Source organism: Gilbertella persicaria, assembly GCF_025201335.1.
Source record: "Gilbertella persicaria strain CBS 190.32 chromosome Unknown B0P05scaffold_7, whole genome shotgun sequence".
Taxonomy (NCBI): Eukaryota; Fungi; Mucoromycota; class Mucoromycetes; order Mucorales; family Choanephoraceae; genus Gilbertella; species Gilbertella persicaria.
Window position 1 is genome coordinate 161,886 of NW_026251968.1, and position 14,285 is coordinate 176,170.

The following is a 14,285-nucleotide window of genomic DNA, read 5'->3' on the forward strand; positions in this document are numbered from 1 at the left end:
GGTACTATTTGACGGCCTTGAAAGTTTCACAAATGACGCTTTCATATACTTCCTCCCTGATTAAATAAAGCACTTGGTAATATTCGACCTTTTACGAATAGTTTTATTTCTACACTGTAAAAACATTAGGTGATTTAATGCGTGGAATCGCTTTCTGATTGATTGTTTCAATCACAAGTATGTCTATACATAAGGCGTTAAATAAATTGTGACATCCTTAAACGAAATTACCTATTGATGCATCATTCTTTTCTGTTTGTGCCTTATCTTTTTCTTCGTCTCCTTGGTAGTCAGTTATCTCTTCCTTCACCATGTTTGGAGAAGGAAACAGATCTGGGTTCAAGTCTCGCATGATATACAACTCCTTTCGTCTTTTTAATCGATTCAGCATTCTCTGAGCTAAAAAGACAGCGAACTCAACAGAGTTATCAGGCCGTGTTGGTTTATAATTTGGGCACAGGAACCAATACTTGGAAATAAAACTTGGTGGCACAAACCAACAATCTGGATTACCAAGCTCACCTCCTATAAACATGGCAGATTCAATCAAGAAATTGAACAGTTCATTAGCATCATAAAAATCCTGAAATATAATCATATAATCTCGCATAGTAGGTCCTGGAATTAAATCAATTCTTGGGTCATGAGGAATTCTTCGCTGAAGTTCAGCTAGACAAAAAAAATGTAAGAATTCAATAAGAGAAATATTTCTGTACTCACTAGGTTTCAATAAATATTGGCTATCATTTTGATCTCGTATAGCCCGCATTTGATTTACAGCATCTAATGGTAATATAGGTCCAGCTACGTATACTTTATTGGCTGCAGATGGTGATACAGGGTCTTTAATATCAGTCCAAAAATCATCTTCTACGGGCATTGCAGGCTTGAATGTAGTATCATATTGAGTAGTAGTGGTAGAAGGTGTAGAGATAACTTCCTGTTGCTGATGCTGCTTTTGTATGGATTCTTCTTGAACAGTCGTGATAAAAGATCGAATTTCTAGTGGAATGAGTGTAACTAATTGCGGTGGTATCAAAGTCAACCATAATTCAGGTGGCACATCTTTAATGACGCTCATTATTTCATTCATTGTATTAGGCTGCATTAAATAGTCAATTAACATAGGATCAATATCAGCAGTTGAAGCTGCTTGGATAAGGTTTGAAATATCATCCATTTGAAGTAAACCGGCTAATGGTGATTGCTGATCAGGCGGAGGCGAGAGTAAGGAATCAAGTAGAAAGCTATTGTCATTGACTACTTGTGTTGGCATTTGTTGATCTGTCGATAAATCAGGCGAGATGGGAGCATCCGATGGAGGAGGAGTATATGCTGCTAGATCATTCACATTCATTGTGATAATGAATTTTTTATTGTCCAGAAAAAACTCCAGTGGTTGTGGAAATTCCCTTGTCCGAGAAGATGTTGTTATATCAGATCCCATTTTATCTCGGATACCAGTGTCCCAAAATTTTGGCACATCTACTCGATTTGCCATGCATGCAATTTTTAGAGTCAGCACTTGTCCTTTGAGAAAGTTGTTTTCATACAAAAGTTCATCGACTTTTTGTTCTAACTGCTTGACTTGTTTGATTGCTAGGTCTCTCATATGAATGCATTTTTTGATATTGGTCTCTGCGTTATGCATTTCCTGTCGTTTACGTTCACGAAATGCACGTTGAGCAGCTCTATTTTGAGCTTTGCGTTGGGCAGGTGACGGTGGATTGGGTTTTCTGCCTGGTTTTCTGCGCGGTTTGATAGGCCTTCCATGTATATCTAAATTGCATAGTTCAATTTCAGGGTCGAAATGTTCAAATGAAAGTTCAGTCATTGAAGAAAAGGGATATGAAAGATAAAAAAAAAGATGGGGAAAATTTCTTTCTCCTCTTTTTGATTCCCTTTCACTTGGCTGTCACTGTATCACCAAGAAAGAAATAGTTAAGCATCACATGGCTATAAGCAAATCCAAAGAAGGATTTGTAGTTATGTGGGGTTTTCACATGCTGCTGCTTCCCCCCTCTCTTTAATTATTAAATACTAAAGTTCTTGACATTTAAGAATTCACTAAAAACACGACTGGTTTTCAGTTAAATAGAAGTCTCTTCTAAGACAAGATTATTTTTGAGCTTAGAATGAAGTTTTTCTCTCTTGTACCTATTCTTTTCTGGATCACTTTATGCTACGCCAAATGTGATTGTGACCTTAAAGATGATGCTTGTATTAGTAAATGTGGTAAGATCATGTACTACTTGGTCACAAACTATTCTAAATTACATACATCAGTGAAAGAAGTCAATAGCTGTGTTAATTTATGTAAAGGGGCTCCAAAGTGCTATATAAGCTGTATTGACAAGAAGTGGTAGTATTATTGTATCAAAGTCATTTTATGACAAATGGTTGACAGTTCGACTTCAAGAGAACAAAAGTCACAATTTCATAATGTATGTGAAAAAGTATAATCCTTGGGTATTTTAGTACCTTATTTTTCTCAGTTTAAGAAGCATATGAAATGCAAAAAGTAAACTAACAGAAACAATAAAAATTCTATTTCACACTAATAACATTGTTACACTCAATTGAAAGAAAAAAAATTCAACTTGATACTGCTATAAAAGAGTTTGCAATTCGAGGCTAATGGAACTTATAGTTACAATTATGCTGAGAGCTCCTCAAAAACATTTAGCTTCTTGATTGCTTTCTGGTCATTATCTAAGGGAACTAAAATTAATACTGAGGTCTGTATATCTTTCTTATATAATGGTTAGATATTTCTTCTACCGTTTTATTAAGCACAGCTTCTCTGCACTTACCTGATTAGCCGTGTTCGTCTGCTCATAAAACGAATCATGAAGCTGAATAATTTTAGTTATCGAACAATTTACTGTAATTAAGCTTTGTACCCTAATTTGTGGTTCCTTTCTTTTTCTTCTGATTTTAGCGTCATTAAGCGTCCTTCTGGCAATACAGTTGATAAAAACTAGAAACCAAAAGTACACAACAGTTATAGAAATATTTTTGAGGCATTTATATCTTGCAAAAAAATCAGCATCCTTGTCTTCATATCTTTTGGTAAGCTACGAAATCAATATGAATCTTTCCATTTGAGAGACGCAAGGTCAACCAGACATATCACAAAGACATAAAATGCGATATTGGCAACAATTTCTCTGCCTCTTTTTGAAAAAAGCGTATGTTAGTATGGACAAAAGTTATTAACCAACCAAGCACTTGCATGCATATTATACTAGCCAATAAGCATAATTCAGTCACATCAAAAAATATAGTCAATATAAATATACCACTTTATATTGCTATCAGTTTCTGTCCTTTTTTTTTTTTTTTTTACTTGCCTTCCTTATTCACCCTTTGAATAAATGACTTCTCTTCCTGCAATTGAACAGCTCAACCAAGAAAGTTCTGAGAACTTTATCAAAGCCATCAATACCTTATTTGAGACTGCACCACCACTTGCCCGACGCTTGCTTGACCACCGTCCCTACACGTCTTATTCGGAGTTGATTGATTATGCTGAAAAGGTATGCCTCGGTAACGAACTTGACGAGCAAGAAAAATTAGAAGTCATGAATGCTCATCCACGTATTGGCGCATCCAAAGCTGGTCTTTCCGCCAACTCACTTAAGGAACAAGGTTATAACTCACACACAAGCACGCTTTCCACTCAAGATCAAGAAGTAAATGCCGAACTAGCCAAGTTAAATCAGGCCTATGAAGATCAATATGGATTTAAATTTGTTGTGTTTGTTAACGGTCGTCCTCGTCATGAAATCATTCCTATTATTAAGGAACGTATGGCTTCTAATAGTCACGAGAAGGAATTGCGTACAGGTATCACTGACATGATGTTGATTGCCAGAGATCGTTTAAAGAAAGCTACCTTTGAAAGCAGCAAAATATAATAAAACATGCCTTTGTCTTTAGATCCCAATTTACGTTCATTGGATAGATAAGTCAAAAGAAAGGGCCTGAATACTTTATTTAGACCATAATAATGTGGTTGATAAAAAAAAGAGTGATATAAATATTAAAGATACAATAGAAAGATTTTCATGTTTAGACTTGAGGAGATGTTAAGCCAATCTTAGTGGCTCTTTTGTACATCAATCTTTCTGTACGATACTGTTCATAGTATCTTTCCACAGTGTCAAGCTGCAAAAATCGTCGATGACTTGATAATACAATGTGTTTGAGTTTGACAAAATCACTGTATTTTTCACTTAAACAATCAATTGTTCCCCAACCAAAATCACGGCCCAATTTGATGTTAGTGTTCGTTGTCATTTGGATAGGATTACCAGTCTCTGGTTGGTCTTCATAAGCAATAAAGGTAAAAGGAACTAGATTCAAGTAGTCAAGAATTTGTTGCGTATCTGCGTCTTCTTGCTCGTAATTGAACTGAGATAAGAAGTTTTCTAATGTTTGTGGTTTGTCTTCTTTTTTAGTGGGTTCATTCTCTTCGTCTTCGTCGTCCTCTTCATCTTCAGGCATGCCATAAATAGGAATCTTATGAGTGGTATAAATGTCTTTGATGATGGAGGGCTTTAATCGGTTTCTTTGAGCGAGTGTCAGGTTGTCTGCTTTTCCAATAATGGGAATAACATTGACACGGTTAGACAATCTTCTGAGAATACGAATATCAAATTCGTCTAGAGCTGATTTCTTTGGATCAATAAAGTAAAGACAACAATGAACTTGGGTATCCACTGCCTTAGGATTACGTTTTACTTTGCTTTCCTATTTGATGCTTAGCATACGTATGACAATGACACAAAGTGTATAAATTTTTTCTTACCTCTGCCAAGGTTAAATCAAATTGGTGTTCAATGTATTTTATAATGTCGTGCAGCTGTTTGTCAACCAAGTATTCTGCGCTAAAACCCGGCGTATCTATGATGGTCAAAACAATACGCTCTTTCTTATCAACGTCTATTTCCCTTGAAATGGTATAAGGCTGCAAGGTTTTTTCGATCGGACCTTGTAACTCTTCATGTACGATGATAGCCGAGTTTTCACTCATGAATGAATCACGCCTCTTCTTTTTTGTTGGAGTTGTTGGAGAAGCTTCTTGCTGTGCGACTTCCTCAAGTTGAAGTGTTTCTAGCAAGGTGCGAACAAAAGATGTCTTACCTACACCAGAGAAGCCAACGACCATCAAGTTGAAGTTTGACACAAGGTTTTTTCGAGATCTTGGTGCCATTTTTTTTGTTTAGCAAATAAACATATAACAAGAAAAAGAAGGGAAAAGCGAAAAATCGGTTCCCGTGTTTTTAGTTGACTTGTTATTTGTGTAGCATTAAAAATATAAAGTTGCTCGTGGACAATAAAGAACAGCCCGAGAAATAATGTCTTGACCCCCAAATTACGTCTAAACATGCCTCCTTTTTTTATTCTTTTTCAAGATGCTCAGTTTACTAGTTTTTTTTAAGTTCATCATTTAGAAAAAAAAAAGGTTGGAATTTTCATATATCATTCTATTTACACATAGTTTTTGAATTGAGGCTCCGTAAGTTGATTGCGGTTCATAATCATGGAAAGCATTCCGGCTTTGTTTTGTTCAATATTTGATGTGATCAGTTAGACAGACCGAGAAAAAAAATCAACAATTATACCAAGATCAAGAATACTTTTTTATGATTCACTTTTAAGGTTTAATACTGTAACTTTGAGAAATTCGATTACATATTTGGCAAAAGAAAAAAATAAATAATAGGATCAGGCTAGTGCAAACTACTCGAAGGTTTCTACTCGTGCCTGATTCACCCGTTTACTTTCTATCGATGTCGTCACACTAAGTGTGCATAATAATGGAAACAATGAATCCATACTCCTTTTGATTTCGCTATTCTCACAACCATAATGAAACGCCTATTTACTCATTCACAGCTTAAGCATCATAAGAATGAGGCTGTTTGAAATAGACTCACGATTGTGTCTTTCTGGTAGTTCTCATAAAGGGATCAATTTCATTTTAAATGAGCGAATTGTTTCAAAGACACACAAAAGGGGGGTAGTGTAGCACAAAAATCAATGTGATAAATAATAATAAACATTTTATCGTTTTTTATACAAATTATTTATAATGTTTTCAAGTATTTGAAAAAGTAAAGCGATATCCTATATATGTAAAGAGAAAAAAAAAGACTTGATAAAATATATATACAAATAATAAAAATATGAAGTGGTGATTTTTTAGAGGATTTTCTGTATGGAGTGCAAATAAGTAAATAGTAATAAGTAATAAGTAACAATAAAGAGTAAGTTATTAGACAAATAAATGTAATTGTACCTTTCACAAGTACATGATAGGGTAAGATACTGTGGTCGAACTGCTGTTAGCACTGGAAGGCTGATAATGGATAGGCGAAGCAGATGGTGGTGGTGTAGGTATACCCATGGGTGGATAGTAATAAACACCAGCTTGTTGTTGCTGCTGTGCCAGCAGTTCACTGCTTGGTATAAAAGGAGGTGCATGAATCGAAGTGATTGATAAGCGACGAGATAGCTGACCCGCATTTTCGTCATATGTTTGTTGTTGTTGTTGTGGTTGCTGTTGTTGTTGTGGGAGAGGACTACTTGGTTTCCAGAAACCTTGATGAAGATTGATACTTGAGCGAGAATGTCTTGGTTGGTCATAATGATGATTACCATAGCGGCCATTTTCTTTAAGACTGTTTGTACTCGTCATACGACGAATCTGCTGGCCATTATTGTTATTATTATTGTAACTATTTCGTTTAGTCGGCTGTTGCTGAGGATAATAGTAGTATTTTTGCTGTTGGCCATAGTATTGATGTTCATCCAAAGACATACGTTGAGTCAAGTCACAGACTCTATCAACATCGGAGCGTGCCTGGTCAAAGGAACTTGAACGGTTATGACGGAAGGAAGATGGCTTCCTCATTTCTTGAGTCATATAACCTACTTTAAGAAGCTGATCACCATATTTTTGTAGTTCGCTAATAGGCACGGTGAGATTGAAACCATTCAACTTGAGAAATTCAATTTCCAAGCTATTCAACTCTGATACTGGCAATCCACCCACCTATAACATACGTCAGGAACCGCTCTAGATCATATTCCAAACCTACCTTTGCATATCTTGTATTGGTATAAAACACATCGCTAAAAAACTTGGAAGAGACCATAACACCGGCAATAATAAGTCTATGGATATTGAATGAGTCAATAGTAAATGGTCTTCCAGTCAAGGCCAGCGAATTTTTCGACATGCGATCAAAGTAGACCAATAAGCTTAGAAAGCATTCATTTGCACAAGGACAATATTTTAGAATTCTAGAGAGATACGAATAGATATCAATAGAAGGTACAAGTCGGGCATGAAACCGAGTATAGACCGGCGTTGTTGGTTGAGAAGAGGACTGTAGAGAAGCACGACGTTGCTGGGGTTGCTGTTTATTAAGCAAATCATTGGCTATGGTCATACGCTCAAGTAAAGAGGCTAATAGCCGAATTGTATCTGCAGTTGGATACTTGGCTAAGTCAAAAGAGATGGGCAACATAGTAGTTTTTTTTGTTAAAAAGAAAGAGAAAATGGCTGTGTCTTTCTTTGTGCACAAAAAAAAGTTTTTTTTTGTTCTTTAGGGTTTTTAAAAAAGAGTTGTGCGATAGAAAAAAAGGGAAAGAAAAAAGAAAGAGAAAATAAAAGACCCAACGAGAGGATTATTCCCAACTCCTCAACAACACGTGACAATGGTTACATTTGGCTTTTTTTTATTGAGTAAAACCACGAATGTACTCTATCAAAGATCTTGTGGGACGACCTATATTAATAGTGAATAAAACGATAGCTTTTGAATCAACTTACCACTCATGCCTTTGATATGATATCCATCTGTACCTTGACTGTCCATCACACCTGCAATGTCAATATGAGCCCAATCAATTTCTTTACTGGATAAAAACTCCTGCAAGAAAGCAGCAGCTGAGCAAGCACCACCTGATCGTCCTTTTCCAAGGTTATTCAAGTCGGCCACAATCGACTCTTGCATCTCTTTCAAGTATCCATCGTGCAAAGGCATACGCCAAAAGGGATCGGCAGTCTTTTTGCCTGCTTTTTCCAGATTTTGCCAGAGAGTGTCTGAATTAGAAAATACGCCCGCAAACACATCACCCAGTGCCACGTCCATAGCACCTGTAAGTGTGGCCAAATCAATTAAACTCTTGGGTGAATATTTAGAGCTGAGATAATACAATGCATCAGCCTATATAAATATATTACTATTATGCAACACATGTATTTTTTTCTTACCAATATTAATCTTCCCTCAGCATCTGTATCCATAATTTCGATAGACTTGCCGTTCATTGCTTTGATTACATCACCTGGCTTAGTTGCATTACCTGAAGGCATGTTTTCACATAAAGGAGTCACTGCTACCACATTGATGGGCAATTGCAGCTTGGAAATACCATAAAGAGCACCAGCTACAGTTGCTGCACCTCCCATATCACCCTTCATCAATGCCATATTAACAGAGGGCTTAAGAGAAATACCACCACTAAATAAGAATAAGTACAATAGAGCACCCCAATCGATTTACTAAACTAACTTACGCATCAAATGTAACACCTTTACCAACAAGACCATGAGGCTTGTCTCCTTCCTTTCCACCCTTGTAATGAATTTCCAAGAATCTTAAGGGCTCCACACTGAATCACAATCAGTAATAGTTTAAGGGTTGTCTTTTCTTACCTTCCCCTGGCAACGGATAAAAAGGCATTCATATGGTTCTTAGCTGCCCATTCTTCATCTCTCACAATAACCTCAACATTTTCTAAACCAGCCAACAAATAGGCAACTTCCTCGGCAAACAACTTGGGTGTCATCAAATTGCCAGGCGAAGTCATGAGCATACGAGCTACATTTTGTGAAGCACCATAAATTTGGCCTGTCTCCCATGTCAATCCATCCTCTGCTCTAGCTGGTTCAGAGAAAGGACCTACAACCATCTCATTTGAGTCTTTTTCTTTCTTGAGCTTGTCAAAAGAGAATTGGGCAAGGACAGAGCCTTCACCTGCACCATGGCTACTAAGTGATACATCAATACCAACATGTTTGGCACCCTGCGATTTCAAAGCATGCAAACCAAGAGCAGTCTTATATAATTGATAAGTCTATCATGCATCCAGCGTGTTCACTTACAGCTCTGCGTGCAGCTTCTTGCTTGTCCTTGATCTCGGCTTCTTTTCCAAGACCAACAACAGCAACTTGCTTTACACCACTAATGTTGTAGAGTGTTCGAACATCGCCGGCTTTTTTGAGGTTGGAAGCTGCAAGTTGTTCTCTAATAAGTTGTTTTGTCTTTTCAGAAATATGTTCAGTAGCTGTCAAACTGATATTGTCACCAGTATAAGCGCCAAGGACAATAGAGTCGTAACCCTGTGTATTGTTGAAAAGACGCTTAGCTGTAAAGTGCTTATTATTTGAGTAAAAGTGTTTTCCAACACGAGTAGTTGTTAGTCGAAGCATAGTTTTTTTTAGGAAAAGAAAAGAAAAAAGGACAGCAGGGGAGGATCATGTATGACTTTTTTTTATTATTCATGTCAGTGATTATGTAATAAGATGTGTACAAGTGTTTGAAAAAGAAAATGAAATATGTATATAGATCTAAAAGTATGTATGTGTGTTTGTGTTTAGTAGTTGTCACCGACCCATTGACGAGCATTACGGAACATCTTTAACCAAGGACCGGCCTGACCCCAGTTTTGTTCTGCAGGATACCAAGAATTGGATTCCTTCAAGACAACACGTTCAGGATGAGGCATCATGATCAAGACACGACCGTCAGGAGAGGCAACAGCAGCAATACCTTGAGGTGAGCCATTAGGATTGAAAGGATATTGTTGAGTGACATTGCCATAATTGTCAACATAGTTGACAGCGACAAGACCCTGAGATTGTAATGTTTGGAGCTCAGCATCAGACTTGAATGTGGCTTTACCTTCACCATGAGCAACGGCAATAGGTAAAATAGAACCTTGCATGCCGTTTAAGAAGACAGAATTAATGCTGTTATCGACCTTGACAAGGGTAGTGCGACCTTCGAATTGCTCAGATTCGTTACGAGCAAAACGAGGCCAGTTTTCAGTACCAGGAATTAATTCAGACAATTGACTCAAGAATTGACAACCATTGCAGACGCCCAAAGAGAAAGTGTTTTTACGGGCAAAGAAGTCGGCAAATTCAGCTCTTGCACGGGCATTTAACAAAATAGTACGAGCCCAACCGGAACCAGCACCCAAAACATCACCATAAGAGAAACCACCACAGGCAGCAATACCGACAAAGCCCTTCAAGCTAACCTTGCCAGAGATAATGTCAGTCATGTGTACATCAACAGCTTCAAATCCAGCCAAGTGGAAAGAGAAGGCCATTTCGATCTGACCATTAACACCTTGATCACGAAGGATAGCAACTTTGGGTCTATCAGATTTAGAGGCAACAGCGGGCTCTTCTGCAGGATCAAAAGTCAATTGATATTGAAGACCAGGATCAGCAGCATCGAGAACAGCATCGTATTCTTGTTGAGCACAAATAGCATTATCACGGGCAGATTGCATCAAGTAAGAAGTCTTAGACCAGGCACGGTAAAGATCGATACGGGAAGCATTGTATACTACTTGACCACCAAGACTAAATGAAATGTTGTCTTTACTATCGTGCTCAGTAACAGAACCAATTTTGTGAACAGCAGAAGAAGGAACGCCAGCATTGTTCATCAAATTGGCAAATTCTTCGTAGCGGGCGGCTTCAATTTGGACAACAGCACCTAATTCTTCATTGTAAAGAGCAGCAACTACATCGCCTTCTTTAGCAATGCTATCTAACTCAATTTCGGCACCGACATGACCAGCAAAACACATTTCGACAACAGTAGCAAAAAGACCACCGTCAGAACGATCGTGATAAGCCAAAACAAGAGGCTCGCCAACAACTTCCTTGGCACGTTGCATGCTGTTGAAAAAGTTTTTAAGCAAGACAGCGTCTTCTACATCAGGAGCTTCAGATCCAATTTCCTTAAAGACTTGAGCAAGAGCAGAACCACCCATACGCTGTTTGCCATTAGCCAAATCAATAAAAACAAGAGCAGTCTTGGGCTTATTAAGTAACTGAGGAGTAAAGGTAGTGTGGTTGTTGATGACAGTACCAAAAGCAGTGATAATCAATGAGAGAGGAGCAGTAACTTCCTTAGCAACATCTTGATCTTGCCACTTCATCTTCATGGACATAGAATCCTTACCGACGGGAATAGCAATACCCAACTTAGGACAGAGATCCATACCAACAGCTTGGACGGCTTCATATAAACCAGCACCTTCACCCTTATGATCAGCAGCACACATCCAGTTAGCAGACATGATAACATCCTTGATATCGTTCACATGCGCAGCAGCCAAGTTAGTCAATGATTCAGCAACAGCCATACGAGCAGATGCAGCCTGAGACACGAGAGCAATAGGAGTACGCTCACCCATAGCCATGGCTTCACCAGTGACAATATCGAAGCCTAGAGAAGAGGTAGTGACAGCAACATCAGCAACGGGAACTTGCCAAGGGCCAACGAATTGATCACGAGCAACCATGGCTGTGATGGAACGATCACCAATAGTCACCAAAAAGGACTTGGAAGCGACAGATGGCAAATGAAGCACACGAGAGGCGGCTTCAGCAAGTACATCATGTTGGCCAGGAAGATAGGTCTGGAGAGTAGTGTCAAAAGGTCTTCTGAAGAATTGTTCAGTGACAGTCTTACGGGACATTTTGGGAGGCTTGCCAAAGAGAACAGGCATAGGTAAATCAATAGGCACATTGTTTAAGAGAGGATCACGAACTACAAGACGCTTTTCAGCAGTAGCAGTACCGACAACAGCATATGGACAACGTTCGCGAGCACAGAAGGCCTCGAATTGAGCCAATTTGTCTGGAGAGATAGCCAAGACGTAACGTTCTTGAGATTCGTTACACCAAATGGCCATAGGAGACATGGAAGCATCATCACAAGGGACCTTACGCAGATCGATATCAGCACCAAGGTCACTGTCATGTACGATTTCAGGTAAAGCATTGGAAAGACCACCAGCACCAACATCATGGATAGATTGGATGGGAGTTTCTTCGCCAAGAGAGGTACAGGCATCAATAACTTGTTGAGCACGACGTTCCATTTCAGGATTTTCACGTTGAACAGAAGCGAAATCAAGATCAGCGCTTGATTGACCAGAAGCCATAGAAGAAGCAGCACCACCACCTAAACCAATCAACATACCAGGACCACCCAAAACAACCAAATGAGCACCAGGAGAGATGGGCTTCTTAAAGACGTGAGTAGGACGGACTGTACCAACACCACCAGCAATCATGATAGGCTTGTGGTAACCACGAACTTCAGACGTATTTTCAGTTACTGGCACAGTTTCTGCAAAAGTACGAAAGTAACCAGTCAAGGCAGGACGACCGAATTCGTTATTAAAGGCGGCGCCACCAAGAGGAGCTTCAATCATAATATCAAAAGCAGAAGCAACATGGCCTGGCTTGCCGAAATCAGTTTCCCAAGGCTGAACATTATCAGGAATCAACAAGTTAGAAACAGTAAAACCAACAAGACCAGCTTTGGGCTTGGAGCCTTGACCAACTGCACCTTCATCACGAATTTCACCACCAGAACCAGTGGAAGCACCGGGGAAAGGTGATACAGCAGTGGGATGGTTGTGTGTTTCAACCTATTTAACATCAATACCATGTTCTCTTCTACTCGCATTAATTATTTACCTTAGCAAGATAATGAACTTCTTCTTCGAAATGTTCATAAGTGTTATTTTCTTTGGTATTGGGAGCGAAACGAGTGGCCTTAAAACCCTTGAGAACAGCGGCATTATCTGAGTAAGCAGACAGTGTAGCATCAGGATTCAACTTGTGTGTGTTCCTGATCATGCCGAAGAGTGAGTGAGGCTTCAATTCACCATCAATAGTCCAATCAGCACCAAAGATCTTGTGGCGACAGTGCTCAGAGTTGACTTGAGCAAACATAAAGAGCTCTACATCTGTAGGATTACGTTGAAGCCCATTCTTACCATCCTTTCCAACAAAAGCATCAATCAAGTAGTCAATTTCGTCTGTTGCAAGTGCTAAACCCAAAGTTGTGTTGGCTTCGACGAGTTTTTGGCGAGCATCTGTTGTGCCAGTGCTGTTGCTTAGTAAATCGACCACTGTCAAAGGAGCAGGAGTGCCATGGTGAAAGACCGATTCAGGCTCAGGTAAAGCCAAACTGATGCTTTGAGTCATACGATCATGGATCAGATCTACAATGGAATTTAACTCTTGAGCAGAGAGCTGAGAACCATCTTCCTTAACAATGCGATAGGCAACACCGCGTTCGATGCGTTCGACTTGGTCATATAAGTTACAGAGGTGAGCGATATTGGTTGCCTTTGAAGACCAAGGAGAAATGGTACCAGCGCGAGGAACAACAAGTACAATGGATGCGTTTGGTTGTTGTTGGCTAGTGCTGAGGAAGGAAATAATAGCTTCTTCTTCTCGAGCGTCAATGGTATAGTAACCATAAGTCAAAAGTTGCTTCAAAATATGGCCAGACTCCAAAGAATCATCTAAGCTAGCTTCTTGACCTGTACGTGCTTGGACGAAATGGACATGAAGAGCAGAAATTGAAACGGCCAAGGGAATAGTCTTTTGAATAGACTTCAAAACACTTGCACTCTTAAAGGATGAAAGAGCGGAAGTGCCAGGAAGAATCAACATTGTTTATAGGCCACACACAAAGAAAAAGAAATGATGAAGAGAGAAAAAAAAATTAGATTGATAGCTTTTATGTTTATGGGTTTAAACCTTAAACGAATTACAAGTCCCACAATGAGTCAAACAAAAAAAGATGTGGGGGAGAAGAGATTAACAGCCTGTACTATTTCATTGGTGGAAGCAAGTCGGAAGAAGGAATTTTGGGGGGCTCGATTCAAAAGATGTTATCAATCTTGAAAAAAAAATATTTTTGGATCAAGGATACGCTTTAGTAAATTTTTTGGATATACTTGTGCATCTATTGAGTTATCTATATCGTGTTTATTTCTTATATGCTTCTATCATTCAGGCAGATATTACACCTATCCATTGTGTACTTGACTCAGCTCATCGTGTAATTGCTGACAGGCCTGGATTCTAAATTAAATTATGCACAAAAAAACCTGTCTCTTTTATTTTCGACGATTGTCAACTGTGTTAATCGAGTGTC

General features: G+C 38.8%; 7 protein-coding genes across 7 annotated transcripts; 2 read left to right on the plus strand and 5 right to left on the minus strand.

Moving 5' to 3' along the window:
• Positions 1-50: 50 nt before the first annotated feature.
• On the minus strand, positions 51-1,844 carry B0P05DRAFT_594484 (uncharacterized protein). The gene is made up of 3 exons (XM_051583077.1): positions 721-1,844; positions 232-669; positions 51-183 (listed from the first exon to the last, which is right to left on the minus strand). The coding sequence occupies exons 1-3, from the start codon at positions 1,832-1,834 to the stop codon at positions 110-112; spliced, it is 1,626 nt and encodes a 541-aa protein (XP_051437787.1). The 5' UTR covers positions 1,835-1,844; the 3' UTR covers positions 51-109.
• A 66-nt stretch (positions 1,845-1,910) lies between these two features.
• Positions 1,911-2,556, plus strand: B0P05DRAFT_529515 (uncharacterized protein). The gene has a single exon (XM_051576759.1). The coding sequence runs from the start codon at positions 2,136-2,138 to the stop codon at positions 2,364-2,366; it is 231 nt and encodes a 76-aa protein (XP_051437788.1). The 5' UTR covers positions 1,911-2,135; the 3' UTR covers positions 2,367-2,556.
• A 781-nt stretch (positions 2,557-3,337) lies between these two features.
• Positions 3,338-3,962, plus strand: B0P05DRAFT_529517 (Oxo-4-hydroxy-4-carboxy-5-ureidoimidazoline decarboxylase). Its single transcript, XM_051576760.1, has one exon. It carries the CDS (start codon positions 3,378-3,380, stop codon positions 3,918-3,920), a length of 543 nt encoding a protein of 180 aa, XP_051437789.1. The 5' UTR covers positions 3,338-3,377; the 3' UTR covers positions 3,921-3,962.
• A 112-nt stretch (positions 3,963-4,074) lies between these two features.
• On the minus strand, positions 4,075-5,218 carry B0P05DRAFT_464198 (Septin-type guanine nucleotide-binding (G) domain-containing protein; the record flags this gene model as incomplete). Its single annotated transcript, XM_051574203.1, has 2 exons — positions 4,075-4,755; positions 4,814-5,218. The coding sequence occupies 2 exons, from the start codon at positions 5,216-5,218 to the stop codon at positions 4,075-4,077; spliced, it is 1,086 nt and encodes a 361-aa protein (XP_051437790.1).
• Positions 5,219-6,310: 1,092 nt separating this feature from the next.
• On the minus strand, positions 6,311-7,250 carry B0P05DRAFT_464226 (cyclin-domain-containing protein; the record flags this gene model as incomplete). The annotated part of the gene is made up of 2 exons (XM_051574206.1): positions 6,311-7,063; positions 7,110-7,250. 2 exons carry the CDS (start codon positions 7,248-7,250, stop codon positions 6,311-6,313), a joined length of 894 nt encoding a protein of 297 aa, XP_051437791.1.
• A 484-nt stretch (positions 7,251-7,734) lies between these two features.
• Positions 7,735-9,574, minus strand: B0P05DRAFT_529522 (cytosol aminopeptidase family, catalytic domain-containing protein). Its single transcript, XM_051576761.1, has 6 exons — positions 9,185-9,574; positions 8,735-9,138; positions 8,596-8,691; positions 8,291-8,540; positions 7,847-8,243; positions 7,735-7,802 (listed from the first exon to the last, which is right to left on the minus strand). Exons 1-6 carry the CDS (start codon positions 9,509-9,511, stop codon positions 7,753-7,755), a joined length of 1,524 nt encoding a protein of 507 aa, XP_051437792.1. The 5' UTR covers positions 9,512-9,574; the 3' UTR covers positions 7,735-7,752.
• A 101-nt stretch (positions 9,575-9,675) lies between these two features.
• B0P05DRAFT_464379 (phosphoribosylformylglycinamidine synthase) lies at positions 9,676-13,798 on the minus strand (the record flags this gene model as incomplete). The annotated part of the gene is made up of 2 exons (XM_051574214.1): positions 9,676-12,762; positions 12,812-13,798. The coding sequence occupies 2 exons, from the start codon at positions 13,796-13,798 to the stop codon at positions 9,676-9,678; spliced, it is 4,074 nt and encodes a 1,357-aa protein (XP_051437793.1).
• Between the last annotated feature and the right edge of the window lie 487 nt (positions 13,799-14,285).

What these genes read in the sequence shown, in the direction of transcription:
- B0P05DRAFT_594484 (XM_051583077.1), bottom strand. Translation starts at nt 1,834, where the DNA reads ATGACTGAACTTTCATTTGAACATTTCGACCCTGAAATTGAACTATGC. An exon ending in CCAATATTTATTGAAACCTA is followed by an intron (nt 670 to 720) that starts GTGAGTACAGAA and finishes TTTTTTGTCTAG; the next exon opens with CTGAACTTCAGCGAAGAATT. An exon ending in AAAGAATGATGCATCAATAG is followed by an intron (nt 184 to 231) that starts GTAATTTCGTTT and finishes CCTTATGTATAG; the next exon opens with ACATACTTGTGATTGAAACA.
- B0P05DRAFT_529522 (XM_051576761.1), bottom strand. Translation starts at nt 9,511, where the DNA reads ATGCTTCGACTAACAACTACTCGTGTTGGAAAACACTTTTACTCAAAT. An exon ending in TTATCCGTTGCCAGGGGAAG is followed by an intron (nt 8,692 to 8,734) that starts GTAAGAAAAGAC and finishes ATTGTGATTCAG; the next exon opens with TGTGGAGCCCTTAAGATTCT. An exon ending in AAAGGTGTTACATTTGATGC is followed by an intron (nt 8,541 to 8,595) that starts GTAAGTTAGTTT and finishes ATTCTTATTTAG; the next exon opens with TGGTGGTATTTCTCTTAAGC.
- B0P05DRAFT_529515 (XM_051576759.1), top strand. Translation starts at nt 2,136, where the DNA reads ATGAAGTTTTTCTCTCTTGTACCTATTCTTTTCTGGATCACTTTATGC.
- B0P05DRAFT_529517 (XM_051576760.1), top strand. Translation starts at nt 3,378, where the DNA reads ATGACTTCTCTTCCTGCAATTGAACAGCTCAACCAAGAAAGTTCTGAG.